We start from the raw sequence: 16,385 nt of genomic DNA on the forward strand, positions 1-16,385 counted from the left end.
GGATGGGTTTAGTGAATGTTTGGCATATTTATATGCTGTGTATGATGGCTGCTCTTTTTCATAACTCAAGATTATAGTAAATAGAGCTGAGTGCAAGCACGACCATCAACTTTCATGGGAAAGCTTCCAACATGAACCTCCTTAGGGGATCGCCTGACTCCCTTTTACCAATTTTTTTTTTTTTTTTGTGGTCTGAGGAAAGACCTTCACCAGTCAGGCATATATCTCTTTGGATATGCCAGAAATATTTTGGATGGAAATACATAACACCTGAGATTTGAAAGACTAGGTCAATTGTTCTTCCATGAAATATACAATCTACACCCATTCTCCAGTTTTTATGAATAATTTTTTTTAAATCTCATTTACTGAAATTTATTGAAAGTGACTTAGAGTATAGGAACTTTTTCACAATTTTCCTAATAAATTGTGTCCTTTTTGTTTAACGAGAATGTCCTCCAGAAAATGACCTATTGTTTAAATCAGGTTTTTGCGCTAAATGTGTTTGTTTTTCTTAATTTTTGGCATGTTATTTTTCCACATCTCAAGATTTATTGGAAAAAAAATAGTAATCTGGGGCTATTTTAGACTCTTTCAGGAAGCGTTTTCACCAGACTCCATATGATCAGAGACAGAATTACAATGACTGTTAGCACTCTCTATACACAGCTGATTACACAGGATCCACCAGTCACAATAGGTGCTGTCACAGTTGACCCTGCTGTCCTTCCGTTTACGACTTTGGCACATGCTCATTAGACACTTTAGCATAAAACACAAGGTCAGGATCTGAACGATGTGGCTATGTTCATGTTTTGTTTCCTAAAACAGCTACACATTAGGGCAGGAGCAAATAAGCATATTTTCGGTCTGAGTGCAACCTGCCAGAATATTGGATGCACCCGGACTAATATTATGCTATGGGGCCCTGCACATGTTCGATTTATTTATTTTTTCATCTGACATCATCTGTCTGAGAAAAAAAAAAAACTGCATGCCCGAGTTTGATCCGATATCTGATCATGGTGTCATTACCATAATCGGCCCGATTCTGTCAGATGAGAGACTCTTCGGCCATCTGCACCTGCCCTTACTCCTGCGGCAAAATGTAGCATTGCACAGCTGTCAGTTATGGATGTCTACTGTGAGAATTTCTGGTTTTTAGCAGCTTGTTCACTATGTTCTTGCTTATGGTAAGGCTAGATTCACATTGCTTTAGGTGCATCCATTTAATGGATCCATTAAACGGATGCGCTAACGCAGATGTCAGTTTTGACATCTTTTGTGAACCTAGCGCTAATGTATGGTAGCATTTTGCTACCATGCGTTAGCCATATAGGTCTATGCACAGCGAACGCGTCTGTTCGCTGTGCCTTAGACCCGATGCACCCGAAAATGATGCAGACCGCGTTCTCGGGTGCGTCACAAAGTAACGCATCATTGCTAACGCATGCCGAATTTGGCATGCGTTAGGATGAGTTACTAACATTGCGGCCAATGGGTGCGTTAACACATCTGTTATATAAGATAATCCTTTAATCGTCCCACCATGGGGAAATTCAGAATATAGCGTTAGTGCCGCTGTGTAACGGATGCGTTAAACGCAGGGCACTAGTGCAATGTGAACCTGGCCTAAGAATATGACCTTCCTCTGATAATTATCCAACAACCATACTATGGATTGAAAAAACTTTCCCCAAATTTCCTGGTTCTACTCAACCGAATATTGATAGTTATGGAATCGTGTACTGATCTAGGTTTGCACCAGTCCAGTTCCTAAATTTCTAACCAGGACATTAAAGATGTTTCCTGAGCTGAAATGAAAATTCTGCAGACTGCCAGATCGTGACAGTGTGCCTTCCACACCCTGTCTTGATTTTCCTGTATCTGCAGCGCGATTGGGTGGTCACGTGATGTGCATACATGAGGTCACATGTCGACTTGATTCTCCTGCAGGTATTCACATCACATACATGACGTGACATCCCGTCGCACCGCAAAATGCAGGGATATCGGGAGGCGTGGCTATGTAGCGGCGAGAGAGGACGCGTCTGAAGAGAGCTCCTGCCATCCTGATCATATCTGGCCAGCGGACCCTTACCTCGGCGCCGCGGTCGCTGCTTTTTTGGACCCCCCCTGGATTCTGTGGCGCTCCTGGTCCCCCGCGGGAGAGCGGGGCTGGAATCCGGAGTGTGGTGAGGCTGTAGAGAGCGGGGCGGCTGGCGGGGCCTTCATGGGGCGGCAGCCATCCTGGAGGCGCGCGCTCTGCCTGTGTGAGCTGCGGCACCGGGTTCCAATCCCTGAAAGATTGGGCCCCACTCCCCCTCTTAGCTACATCACCTGGCCTGCCAGCGTCATTACTGTAGGGACTTGGATCCCTCTCTCTGACTGCTGTCCCTGTGGGGTGCTGGGGACTTCTCCCTGGGCTATAAGGGCCCTTGTCTGCTGCTTGGTGCTAGACATTGCCTCCCTGTGTGACATCGTGGGTCTGTGCTGCTCCTGAAACCCTGCAGCCACCATCTGATAATCTTATTCCAGTTATAACCTCGACCCAGGGGACTCCGGAGTGTGCTTCCCTGATATCCGGCTGTGCCCCATTGCTATTAAAATGAGTCGTTCCAAGGGGTCTGGAACAGCGGCTGAAAGGCTGAAGGAATATGCCAGAGTGGACCATGCTGAAGGTTCAAGATCTCTCAAAAATAATCCTTCACAGTCTCAGCGTAAGAACCGCCCCTCTGAGGGTGGGAAAGCAAGAAGAATTAACCCTTAAGCAGGCATCTGAACAACTCATGCAGGCTATCTCCTTAACCAGGACGTCTCTGTCTGGGAAGATAGAGGACGTACACACCGAGGTGGGACGCCTCCGACAAGACATGCAAGCCATGAAGGGCCGCATTACGGAGGTAGAAGACGCCATTACACCCATGGAAGCCAAACTAACGAAGGTGGCAGGCTCTATGAACGCGTGGAGGCAAAAAGCAGATGACCTGGAGAATAGGATGTGCCGGAATAACATTCGAATTGTTGGTCTACCGGAGCGCTCGGAAGGACAACATCCGGAGCAATTCCTATAAGATTGGCTTAAAACCACTTTGGGAGATGAATTATCCCCAATCTTTGCGGTGGAAAGGGTCCCTACTAGGCCTCTACCTCCTGGAGCCCCACCTAGACCTTTTCTGGCGCGTCTCCTCAACTGCAGGGATAGAGACGTCGCTCTGCGTCTGGCGAGACAAAAGAGTCCTATCAAGTTCAACAATGCCATGATCTCGATTTTCCCAGACTTCTCTATGGAACTCCAGAAACAACAGACACAGTTTACGGAGGTCAAAAGACATCTACGGGAGAGGAATGTTATGTACTCGATGATTTGCCCGGCCCCGGGTGGTCAACGAGGGTTCTACTTTATTTTTTTACAGATACGGCGGAGGCGGTGGAGTGACTGCGGTCTCACAAAGGGTCTGCTGCAAAGGAATCCTAACGTAGCTATGGCCAGTTGGTATTTTTTCTATTAATCGACTGATTGGAGCTCTATTCGAAAGCGTCCAAGATACCAACAATACCGGACACTGAATTCAGTGATGGTATCCCCTAGTTTGCTTTGTGATGGGAGTACAGGACTCTGCTCCCGCGTTTAGTTGTTTTTTTTACTTTGTTGTTTTTCCGCTGTGGTTTTTTGTATTTTTTTTAGGTAGTCATCGCAGTCGACAACAATTTCTGTTTCTAGGTGATGTCTCTAAATTTTGCCCGGGTAATATTATGTATTATATTCAGCGGAGTAAAACATGGGGTCGGAGTTGATATGTATGACATGGAATGTGAGGGGTATAAAAACCCCTAAAAAAAAAAAAAAAAAAAAAAAAATCAAGGTTTTCTCACAGATCAGACATTATCGCCCTCACATTGTGGCCTTGGTGGAGACACACCTGACTAGGGATACAGCGCGGTGCGTACAGAAGCCTTGGGTACAATGGTCTGTCCATACATTCCACACCAGCTACTCAAGAGGGGTCTCACTGTTGATACATAAAGATCTTAGATGGGAAGCTAGGGAGGCTCGGAGGGACCCTGAGGGTCGTTTTATCTTTGTCCATGCAATGATAAATATCAGGAAATGTGTGGTCTTATGTGTTTATAATTCTCCCCCGGCCCGCATATCCATTCTGCAGAAGGCAATGAGTTTTCCCCTTAATTACCCAGACGCTGATGTTATTTGTATGGGAGACTTTAACATGGTTATGAACAATTGTCTTGATAAATTAAGGTTGGATGATGGAGCGACTGGGGGGTCCTCTCCACCGACTACAACCCCGTTGTCATTATTCATGGGGGGTGGAGGGTGGTTGGATTTGTGGAGGGTGCGTCATCCTGAGTTAATGGAATATACCTGCCACTCATCCACTAAATGCTCTCTATGAAAAATGAGGATGAATGAACTCATGGAGATCAACATCCAACACTGCGGAGACACCATCACCTGTTTCTCAACGCAGTGATTCTAGAGCACTGCCCCCATCCCTAATGGGAAATATGCAAAACAGAAGCAGCGGAGACACCATCACATGTTTCTCAACGCAAGCAATGACCAGCCAGGTCTTTCCCCGGGAAGGAACAACCACGAGAAGGGCAGTCTCCAATGAAGGAAACCACCTATGCCAAAACATGGTATCCATCCACAGACAGCTGTTTCGGGGTATTGCCCCTCATCAGTGTCTCCGCTGCTTCTGTAAACCCTCTCTATCACGCATAGACTACATATTTGGTTCTAGCGGTCTGGCAATGTGGGTGACTGATATAGAACATGGAAGCAGGGGGATCTCAGACTATAGTCCGGTCATCCTTAAACTCAAATATGGGCATGTAAACCAAGGGATAACTTGGAAGTTGAATCCTTTCTGGTTAAAATTGATGGGACCCCCAGACAGAACGATTGGTCAGTTGCATTGTTTCATCGCGTCCCACCCGGAACTTCAAGATATTAATTTACTTTGGGATGCCCTTAAGGCATATCTGAGGGGCTGTTTGTCCTCCACGATCTCTTATATTAAGTGGGTAACTTCAGAGAGGGATGATGAGGTGGAGCAACGACTGAAAGATTCAGAGGCTACATATATATCTAACCAAACTAGTGGGAACAGGAGTGAGTGGTTGGCTGCCCAGAGGTTATATACTCAGCATGTGGACACTAAATCTAAACGTAAACTATTCTTTACTCGTCAATCCTATTTCGAATTGGGGAACCAGACGGGCAAATTTTTGGCCCATCTAGTGCGCCAACATAGCACCTCCAACACGATATTACAGATTCGTAGGGCAGATGGTATATTGGTGTCTTCGACCGAGGAGATTCTTGGCTGTTATCAGGAATACTACAGGTCTTCATATGAATCTAAAAGTGACTGACACTTTGGGGTGCCTAGACTATTGATCAGATGTATCATTCCCCACATTAGATCCTGAGCAGCGGGCCCTTATGGACGCTGTGTTCACTGCAGAGGAGATAGAAAAGGCCATGACAGATATGGCTTCTGGGAAGGCCCCTGGACCTGATGGGTTCCCTATTGAATTATATCGGAAGTACCGGGAAATATGGACACCACTTTTGGTGAAGGTATTTCGGGGAATTTGGGAAGGGAATTCTATACCTGAGTCCTTTTACGAGGCTAACATCATAGTGCTGAGGAAGGAGGGGAAAGGACCCTTTGGAATGTGGATCCTATCGTCCCATTTCGCTAGTGAATGTGGACTATAACATTTTCACCAAGATTCTAGCTACTAGACTGAATTCAATTATATTGAATCTTATACATCCTGATCAAACGGGCTTTATGTCTGGTAAGAGCACTTCCATTAACATCAGAAGAGTCCAATATAGCTCCCGAATGCCAGACAACTGGGCATTGGCATCGTTGGATGCTGCCAAGGCTTTTGACTCTCTTGAATGGCCTTTCCTCTCCGCATGTTTGCAAAGGTATGGCTTTGGCCATAAATTTATAACATGGATCAAGGTACTATATATGAAACCCAAGGCCCGTATTATAATAAATAATTCTGTATCTGAGTCTTTCGCATTGCATAGGGGGACCCGTCAGGGTTCCCCTCTTTCCCCGGCCCTCTTCGCCCTTGCGATAGAGGCACTAGCAATATGTATAAGGTCCTCCCCTAACATCCGAGGTATAGATATAGCAGGTCGGGTGGCTACCATAGGCTTTTATGCCGATGATATGGTGATATTCTTGAATGATGTGGAAGAAACTTTGCCACAGGTAATATCCCTTATAGATAGATTCAGTAAATATTCAGGTTTACATATAAATTGGGAGAAGTCTGCCCTGTTATCCCTTTCCCATGCTCTGATGCCCCAGCAGGAGGCTCTCTACCTCGCTGCCTACTGTGTCTAGTTTTAAATATTTGGGCATCCATATATCTAACAATAGTACGCTTGATCGACAACTTAATGTCCACCCATTGTTGGAACTCGTTAGAGTGAAATTTGCATCCTGGAGTAGGCTCCCATTATCTGTGGCTGGACGCATTAATCTTTTTAAAATATATTACTCCCTAAATTTAGCTACTCGCTTCAACACAGTGCGGTAGCAGTGCACAAGTCCTTTTTTGTTAATCTCAATTCCCTGGTCACATCCTTTATATGGGGGAAAACTAGGCCCAAACTTAAACTGTCCACTTTACAAAGACCAAAGAAGGGAGGTGGGGCGGCGTTGCCAGATTTTTTCCTATATTACTTAGCTGGGCAGGCTAAAGCATTAAGTAAATGGATGCCGGGTAATTGCCTCCCCAATTCTGAAAGTCACTTGCTCCACGCTGCAAAAGCGGATTGCCCATTTGGTTTCCTGGAGTTGGAGAAAACTAATGTTCCACATCTGCTACCCCTGCTCCGGCTGGCACGATTAATATGGAGACAAATCAAGAACGTAATTGGGGTTAAAGATTTTATAGCTGAAATGCCCCTGTGGAATAATAATTTTTTTCCGGGGTTATTGGATCATCCGTCCACCGTTTTTTGGATTCAGTATGGCGTCTCTTCATTGGGAGACCTGTATGACCAAGGGATCTTAAAATCTTTTGAGCAATTACAGGCCACACATGATATTCCGAGATCTCAGTTTTTTCGTTATTTGCAGTTGAGATCAGCTCTTCAATCACATATTAGGGATGGGGGTGTGGACCATACTATTTCATCTTTACCTCTGATAGGAATCCTTAATTCGCAGGTTCCCCAGGGTCTCATATCCTCTGTATACGTACATGCTATCAGTAGGGGCAGAATCGTCCATAGGCTCTATTGAGAGCAAGTGGGAACGACTCATCCCTAATACGCAAAGAGAGGAGTGGGAGGAGATTCTAGAGTCTCCAACTGAAGTATCACCATCTATCAATAACAGAATGATACAATTGATTATATACAATCATATTTGACTCCGTTGCGACTTTTTAGGATGGGTCGGCTTCAATCATCAGAATGTATGCGATGTCACTTGCCAGATGCTGATTTTATTCATATGATGTGGCAGTGTCCCATTATCCTACATTACTGGAAAGAGGTGACTACACTACTGACATCCCTGGTGCGGGCCCCTGTCCCTCTAGAGCCATTGGTCTGCTTGTTTGGAGTATGGGAGGAGATCTGGGATCGCTATACTGAGGTCTTCCTGCGCGAGACGCTGTTTATGGCACGGAAGGTGCTGGTATTGTGGTAGATGGGGGGGTTCATGTCCTTCCCTTAGATTTTGGATCGAGTTGGTAAATTCGATTGTTCCATATAAGCGCACGTTATACCAAAATAGGGGATGCCCGGGTAAATTTGAAAAGATTTGGGAGAGGTGGAATTCCTCTCACCTCACGTTACAAGGCTGAGACATCACACGCAACATAATATGATATAGGAGACCAGGCTGCGGAAATAGTAGATACTAGTTGATGTAGTGGTAGTTGTAGTTTAGGAATTTTAGTTAGATTTTATTTCTGAGTGATATGACAAGGTTTGTGAAATTGGATTGATATACATGCTGAAAAATGTATAAGCAATTATCCTTCATGTGCGCTTGGAAAGATATGTACATATCACCTTGTTTATAAGAGTGTGCAATTTCTCTGTATTATATTTTACAATGGACGGAAACATGTGTGCTATGTATAATGCTTGTTATCATAAGCCATTGTGTATGTTGTACATTCTTTGTGTCCTGAGGTTCAATAAACGAATTTAAAAAAAAAAAAAATGCAGGGATATCCTGACACTTTGCATGTTGCACAATGTCATAATTCAGCAGTCAGCTTTCACATAGAGCGACTGCAGACTTTCTTTTTAGCCTGGAAAACCCCTTCAACATACTGCCATGTCACACCTAGCTTTCAAGCAATTTCCTTGTAAGTTCTATGTACCTTCAGGTGACTTGTGTGATGAAAGTGTTTTTCATTCTTTTTTCCTGGAATAACCTTAAAACACACACACACACACACACACACACACTAAAATAACAAATTCTTCTTCTGTAATGTGACACACAAAATTGTGACATAAGAAAAACCTAAGGCACATGAGTTGGCCACAAAGTTACAACTTGTATAAACCTGTGAACCTTTTTACACTACTTTTGACTGATGTCTAGCATATGTGCTGGAAAGCTGCTGACGTACATTTCAGACATGTCCATAAGGCTTTACTGCCTTTCGGAAGCCAAATGAGCATCCAGTAAAAATGTATCAGGTCAAACGTGGTCAGTTTTGGCTCTTATTTTATTTCTTTTTTTTTTTTTTTTTTGGGCGGAAATTTTATGCTTTCTACAAGCCATCGGTCATCGCAATGTGACTGACTGATCACAGCATGATCGCTCACTAGGTTCTGAAATATCAGCACCTCCTATATGATCGCAGCAGGAGCTCGGCGCTGCTAGTGGCTGAGCTCCTGCAAGAACAGCAAGAGATGGTGGCAGCACCGCCCCTGGCAATTTAACTCCCTAAATGCTGTGATCCAGAGTGTAATCGCTGGGGCCTGATTGCTGCCATGGTGACTTGGGGTTGTTATAGTGACCCCCTCGGGTCACCAAGCCACAGAAAGCTTAGACCAAGCTCTAAGCATGCTCAGAGCATGGTCTAAGAGGTTTCTGTACACGTAGAATGCATTGCAGTGCTGATGCACTGGAATGCGTTATACCTGCGCTCAAAATAAAAAAAAAAAAAGTGAAAGTCCCATACAGGGACTAAATGGCGAAAAAAAAAAAGTTAAAAAAAAAAAACGTAAAATTATTTAAAACAAATTGCAAAAATAATAAAAGTAAAACTTATTATTACACCAATAAATACACATTTTTAAGTTAAAAAAAAAATAAAATACACATTTGGTATCATTGCGTCCAGAACGACCCGGTCGATAAAACTCACACACTAGTTAACCCCTTCAGTGAACACTGAAAAAAAAAAAAAAAGTGGCAAACTTTGTTTTTTTCATTATACCACTGGGAAAAAAGTGGAATACAACATGATCAAAAAGACGAATGTAAATAAAAATAGTATAGCTGGAAACATCATCTTGTCCTGCAAAAAAAAAAGCCGCCATACATCTCCATCAGCAGAAAAATTAAAGTTACAGCTCTCAGAATAAAGTGATGCAAAAATAATTTTTCTATAAAAGTTTTCATTGTTTCAAACGACAAAACTTAAAATATGACATAAGTGTTATCGCTGCAACTGTACTGACCCGAAGAATAAAGTCACCTAATGGGATTGACAGTAAAGTGTCAGTCTTTGCTTAATGACACCAAACTATGTTAGATACTAAAATTTGACTTTACAATATTGCAAAACAATCTGGATAAGATACCAAATGAGGTTTAATGTAGAGTAATGCACCTGGATGGAGTAATCCTATTGCTGCATATACATTAAATGGGAGTAAACTCGGGACTGCAGAACAGGAGAAGGACTTGGATATTCTGGTTACAAGTGAGCTGAGCAGCAGCACTCAATGTCAGGCAGCAGCCGCAAAAGCAAACAAGATTTTAAGGTGAGGGGTTGACTCACTCAGTTGCTTTCAAAGGTAGACACAGGAACGCTTCTTGTGTAAAGGTACTGTCACACTTAGCGATGTACCAGCGATCCCGACCAGCGATATGACGCGGTCAGGATCGCTGGTACATCGCTAAGTGGTCGTTAGTGAGCTGCCACACAGGCAGATCTCTCCAGCGACATTGCAGGGGTCGGGGGTCGCTACTTACGTGTCAGACGAGGCGATGAAGACGTCCTCCCGCATGCGTCGCTCATCGGTGCCACAGGAAGCCCAGCAGGAAGCTGACAGCGAGAAATGGTCCAGGACGTTCTCGCGCGATCAGCGATAACCAGCGGGGGAGCCGGTCGGAGGTAAGTATCACACACAGCGATATCACTAGCAATATCGCTGCAACGTCACAAAAACCAGTGACGTTATAGCGATATTGCTAGCGATATCGCTATGTGTGACAGGCCCTGTAGTCACCTACTGGTTTATTACAGCACAGCATAAACCATAGCCAGGTTTAACAAAATAAATATGGCCTTTCTGGCATAAGGGCAAGACAAAAGATAAAGTACAGCAGAGTCCTTATATCTGTGGGATTCTCCCTCTCAGAATACCATAAGTCTCCAGCTCCACGTGGATCTACCGACTGGAGACTTGCCTCTCCAACCACACTACAGAGAAAAAAATGTAGCTGGATATTTAACTTCCCCAACCACACCCTTGAGTTGGAGATATGGTGAGTAGGCATCGCGCCGACCTTTTACACCTACTCACCAAAAAACAAACCTTATAATGGTTCAGGTGATGGCATGCTGGAGAGAAACGTACGGGTTTCCCATCACAGAAGAAAGCTATCTTCGTGACTCATATCTTCCCTCACATACAGCGCCAGTTACTCTATCACAGTGTATAAAAGGAGAGAGAAAATCCCAACGTATTGTTACTCCTTTACAAATCACTGGTGAGGCCACTTCTAGAATATGGGATTCAGTTTTGGGCTCCACATTTTTAAAAGGATATTCAGAAGTTAGTTCAAAGATGGCAACTAGATTATTATGAGGGATGGAAGGTCTCTCATATGAGGAGAGGCTGGAAAAGTTAGGCTTGTTTAGCTTAGAAAAAAGAGGTCTGAGGGGACACTGGCACATGACTTGTCCCTTCCAAAAACCATACTTAGGACCATGGGGCACTCATTACGCGTGGAAGAAAGGCGATTCTGGCAGCTAAACAGGAAAGGGTTCTTTACAGTTAGAGCAGTCAGACTGTGGAATGCCGACCACAGGAGGTAGTAATGGCAGACACTATAAAAACTTTAAAAAAGGCCAGGACAATTTCCTTGATACACATAACAGTGCAGGTTATAGTTAAATTGGTGACAAAATGTACAATTAGTACAAAGGTTGAACTTGATGGACCTAGTTCTTTTTTTCAACCTATTTAATTATATGTAGCTATGGCCTATTACTGATTTGTTCATTCTGCCTTCTAAAGATTGCAGTAAGGCTCGGTTCACATTTATTTTGCGTTCTACGCTGAGCACTTACACCAGGGTTTCCCTGTCAGTCTCTGCAATACGTGATTCAAACAGAACCCTCGGCGGAAGATTCCCTATAGTAAGGCAGGTGGAGGCACTGTGGACGTTGTCTGGCCGGTGACAAATATTCCCCCAAACGTTATGTAATATGTTCCTAACAAAAGTTTCAACTCAATCCACCAAAAAAAAGCAAGTCCTCACTTAGGTCTGTCATCTGTTAATGGAAAGATAGGGGCTACCACATTACTGGTAGCACAAAGGCTCTGGAAAAGCGAAATGTCTCCTCACCAGCCAAAAAAAATTCAGCAAATTCTCCACTCCCAAATCCAAATGACCCCCCTTGCTTCTGAGCCTCAGTGTGCCTAAACCACCTTTAGCGTCCACATGTTTGTTAGGGGTATAAATTTCAAAATAGGGTCACTTGATTGGGGATGCTGCTCTTTTAGCACTTAGGGGCTCTGTATAAGGAGTCTGCAAACTGTTCTAGGAAAATCTGCTCTCCGTGAGGCAAATATTGCTCTGTTCCTCCTGAGTCTCGCCGTGTGGCTAAGCAGTACTGTACAGCCACATATGGGGTATTTCTACATTCAGCAGAAATTGTATGACACATTTTGGTGCAATTTTTATCCATTTCCCCATGTGAAAATGTAAAATCTGGGGTTAAAACAAATTTTTTTTGTGGTAAAAATGTAGTTATTTTTTTCTTCACTGCCCAATGATATAAAATTCTGTGACACACTTGTGGTGTCAGTATGATCACTGCACCCCTAGATGAATTCATTGAGAGATGTAATTTGTAAAATGGGGCCACTTATAGGGTTTTCTGCTGTTCTGGCACCTCAGGGGCTCTACCAGTTGGTCATGGCATCTGCAAGCCATAATAGTCAAATCTGCACTATAATATGGTGCTCCTTCCCTGTTGAGCTTTGCACTGTGTCTCAAAAGTATTTCCCAATTACATGTAGGGTATTGGCACTCAGGAGAAATTGAGGTCCATTTTTTCCTATTAGCCCATATAAAAATTAAACATTGTGGGCTAAAATAACATTTTAGCAGTAAAAATTTCTTCACAACCCAATGGTATAAAATTCTGTGAGGCACGTGTGGTGTCAACATGCTCACTGGACCCCTAGATGAATTAATTGAGAGGTGTAGTTTGTAAAATGATGTCACTCCTGTTCTGGCACCTCAGGGGCTCTGCCAATGTGACATGGCACACTCAAACCATTCCAGCAAAATGAGAACTCCAATATGGCGCTTCTTCCCTTCTGAGCTTTGCAGTGTGCCTCAAAAGTAGTTTTCAACCACATATGGGGAATTGGCGCACTCTGGAGAAATTGCACAGAAAATTGTAATTTTCTCTTGTTACCTTTGTGAAAAGGCTATAAGAAAATTTTTGTGCCAAAGATTTGATAATTTTATTTTCACGGCTCTACCTGATGAACTTCTGTGAAGCACCTGTGGGTTCGATTTGCTCATCATACATCTAGATACATTACGTTAGGGTCTAGTTTCCAAAATGGAGTCACTTGTCTTTGGGGTTTCCACTGTTTCAGCACATCAGGGGCTCTCCAAACACGACATGGCGTCTGCTCTTTATTCCAGCCATTTTTGCGTTCAAATAGTCAAATCATGCTCCTTCCCTTCCGAGCCCTGCCATGCGCCCAAACAGTAGTTTTGCCCCACATATGGGGAACTGACGCACTCGAGAGAAATTGTACAACAAATTTTGGGGACCATTTTCTACCCTTTTGAAAATAAAAAATTTGGGGTTAAAGTAAAATTTTTGTGAAAAAAGTAAGCTGTTAATTTTTCCCTTCAACTCTGCATGAATTCCCGTGAAGCACCTGAAGGGTTAATAAGTTTCAAGAATGTGGTTTTGAGCATCTTTAGGGGTGCAGTTTTGAGAAGACTATCACTACTGTTGGGTATTTTTTGCCATACAGGCCCTCCAAAGTTGCTTCAAATGTGATGTGGACCTTTAAAAAGAAAATGGTTTTGTAAATTTTGTTGGAAAAATGTATAAATTGTTGGTCAAATTTTAACCCTTTTCTAACTTCCTAATAATAAATAACAATACATAATTTTTTTTTTAACTATTTATTTTGTGTGATCTAACTCTTGGGTTTATGGGCAAAAGAATTAAAGGTTTGAAAATTGTGACATTTTTCAAAGTTTTCTCCAAATTTCTGATATTTTCACAAATAAACACAAGACATATCAAACAAATTTTATCGCTATCATGAAGTACAGTATGTCATGAAAAAAAGCTTTTCAAAATCGGTGGGATCCATTGAAGCGTTCCAGAGTTATTACCACATAAAATGACACTGGTCATATGAAGAAAAAAAAAAAGTAAGCTCAGTCATTAAGAGGTTAAATGATAAATCAATAAAAAGCTTACAATGTATATGTTCATCAGATTCCGTATTAGCCTATGTGTGACAGATGCCACTGTTCGGTACCTAATAAAAAAGCGAAATTGGGTTAGCTCAACGCTATCACAGTCTGGTATTATAAAACATAACTTCATAACTCAGCAGATTTCATATTATTGCTTCGCCCCAGGCTCGGACTGGCCCATAGGGGAACGGGGTAATCCCCCGGTGGGCCCCCAACCCCACTGCAGTGGCAGAACTTGGCATAATTTGCATGTTTTACTCTGTACAGAAAAAAGCAGCATCTCATCATTCATTGGCCAAACTACCTAGCTTATAATTATTTAGAGATATAGGTAAATTTGTGAATGAGGGTAGTGTAATATTTGTATGCAGGTGAAAAGTGGCCCCCAAAGTCATTGTTACTGGTGGACCCTTGGCACCCCAGTCCGACACTGCTTAGCCCAGTAAGTTTGTCTAATCGAGCAGCATCCATTAGGATTGATTTCGTATTGCTTTGCACTTTTCAGATGTTCTGCTCCCAACAAACAATGTGATTTTCTATAAATCAGAGTAGCCATAACATAGTGTAAAACTATTCCCAGATTTTTATTCTAAACCAATTGGCACACTCAAAAGAGTATAGGATAGTCTGCTTATCACCATAATTCAATTTGAGAAAGCAAAACTGCCCAGTGTCCTGCCAAACCCTGGGTTTCACCTTTTCAGCTTCTTCAAGAGGCATAGGATTAGCTCCATTTAAAGTTTGATATAAAGACTTTATATGTGCCATATATTTTGACAAAGAAAAATAAAGGAGCTTCCAAACAACTGGGTCTCTAAGTTGAGTTTGTTTCATTTTTTTACTTGACCTTGTTAGCTCTGACGAAATGTTCCGTACATAAGTAACACTATTGCTCTTCTGCTGCTTGGCCAAAACTCGCAAACATTCCAAGAGAATTGCACATATGTTGGCCCGAATGGGTTTTTGTGAAGACATGAAAAATATTTAATTTGAAATGTAAAAATATTATGAATACTATGCGGATATTTTTTTATCTATAGAACTACTATTTTTCTTTTCTTTTCAGGATGGCGATGGTGCAGGATCATCTAGGAGAGGAAAAGGACCATCATACACTCCAAGACAGCACAAGAATAGAGGAATAGATTTCTACTTTTCTCAAAATAAAAAAGTGTGATTTCTGTGTAGGATATGGCTAGGACAATGCAATATTGTATTATCATATCCCAACTCCAGTGCAGAAAGACACGGAAATAAGAATAAGAGCTGTAGTTATAAAATAACATAGATATGAATGGAAGATGTGAGAAACACTGCAATCTAATCAGGTGGATGTTTTCTAATGAGATGTAGCCTCAGAATTAAAAGAGAATGTTAATTTACTGGAACTGCTAATATATTATATTATATTGAATGTTATTCCCATAAAGTTGTATGGAACGTTGACTCGGGAGATATGCTAGACTGCTACTGCATACGGACTCCTCCACACTCCAGAGGTGCTACTAAAGAGTAATATGGAAATGGGAACCTTAATAATAGTGACCATGGGGCCCTTAACTATATAAGATTTATCACATACCCTGTGCTTAGGTGATAAATGTTCTTTTGGAGGAATAACCCTTTCTCGTTCGCCTTATTGGGGGACACAGAGACCATGGGTGTATGCTGCTGCCACTAGGAGGCTGACACTATGCACAAAAAAAGGTTAGCTCCTCCTCCGCAGTGTACACCCCACCGACCGGCAGGAAGTTCCTCAGTTTAGCTTAGTGTCAGTAGGAGGTGGACACGGGTCTTTTATTAGACCCCTATCTACCTCTTCGTGCGTCGTTCCTTTACAGGTTTCGGAGGGATACGGAGTGAACAGTCACATCCATACTCCCACAAAGAGACTATGAGTACGGCGTGTACTGCCACCCCGTATCCTCATAGGTCTCCGCGGCAGGACCAGGAGCCTCGCACAGGTGCGTGCCAGCTATACGGACGGTCCTTGCCCCCCGCCTCCCACCATCTCGCCTACCAGAGCCTGACGGTTGGACGAGGCGTGGATTCCATAAAGACGACAGACAGCGTGGGATTCTCAGGTACCTTTATTGTGGCCCCCGGCCTGGGTGAGTATGCGGTCTAGCGGTCCCCCGGCGTTTTCATCCTAAGGCGGTCGCCAGGGGACCACGGTAGGGCCTGCGCGCCCGCTTCTCCCCACGGTCGCCGCATCCATGAAGGCCCCTGTTCTTTCTGGCCTTGTTCTGCGCCCCCCCGTTTTTTCTTCATCCCGGCAGGGGTATACAGGGGTCGGGCTGTGGGAAGCAGGGACGCGGCCCGGGGTTGCGGCCCGGTGTTGCGGCGCGTATTCCGCGCCGACCCCCTGCTGACAGGCGGCCGGCTCTATTAATTTAGGCCCCGGCTTCATCTCGGGCCTACCGCTGCGTCACGGCC

At 43.4% G+C, this 16,385-nt stretch overlaps 1 protein-coding gene across 1 annotated transcript in view; it reads left to right on the forward strand.

Moving 5' to 3' along the window:
• The window catches only part of LOC141095473 (cryptochrome DASH), a 47,545-nt gene extending 32,213 nt beyond the window's left edge, over window positions 1–15,332 (forward strand). Inside the window, exon 14 of the mRNA XM_073581491.1 lies at window positions 15,016–15,332. Coding sequence (XP_073437592.1) covers window positions 15,016–15,126 — 111 coding nt within the window. The 3' untranslated portion in view covers window positions 15,127–15,332. The remainder of the gene's footprint in view (window positions 1–15,015) is intronic.
• The last annotated feature ends 1,053 nt before the right edge of the window (window positions 15,333–16,385 follow it).

The sequence above is a fragment of the Dendrobates tinctorius genome, unplaced genomic scaffold (genome assembly GCF_039654945.1).
Source record: "Dendrobates tinctorius isolate UK_male_01 unplaced genomic scaffold, ASM3965494v1 ptg000070l, whole genome shotgun sequence".
In the NCBI taxonomy this organism is placed as follows: domain Eukaryota; kingdom Metazoa; phylum Chordata; class Amphibia; order Anura; family Dendrobatidae; genus Dendrobates; species Dendrobates tinctorius.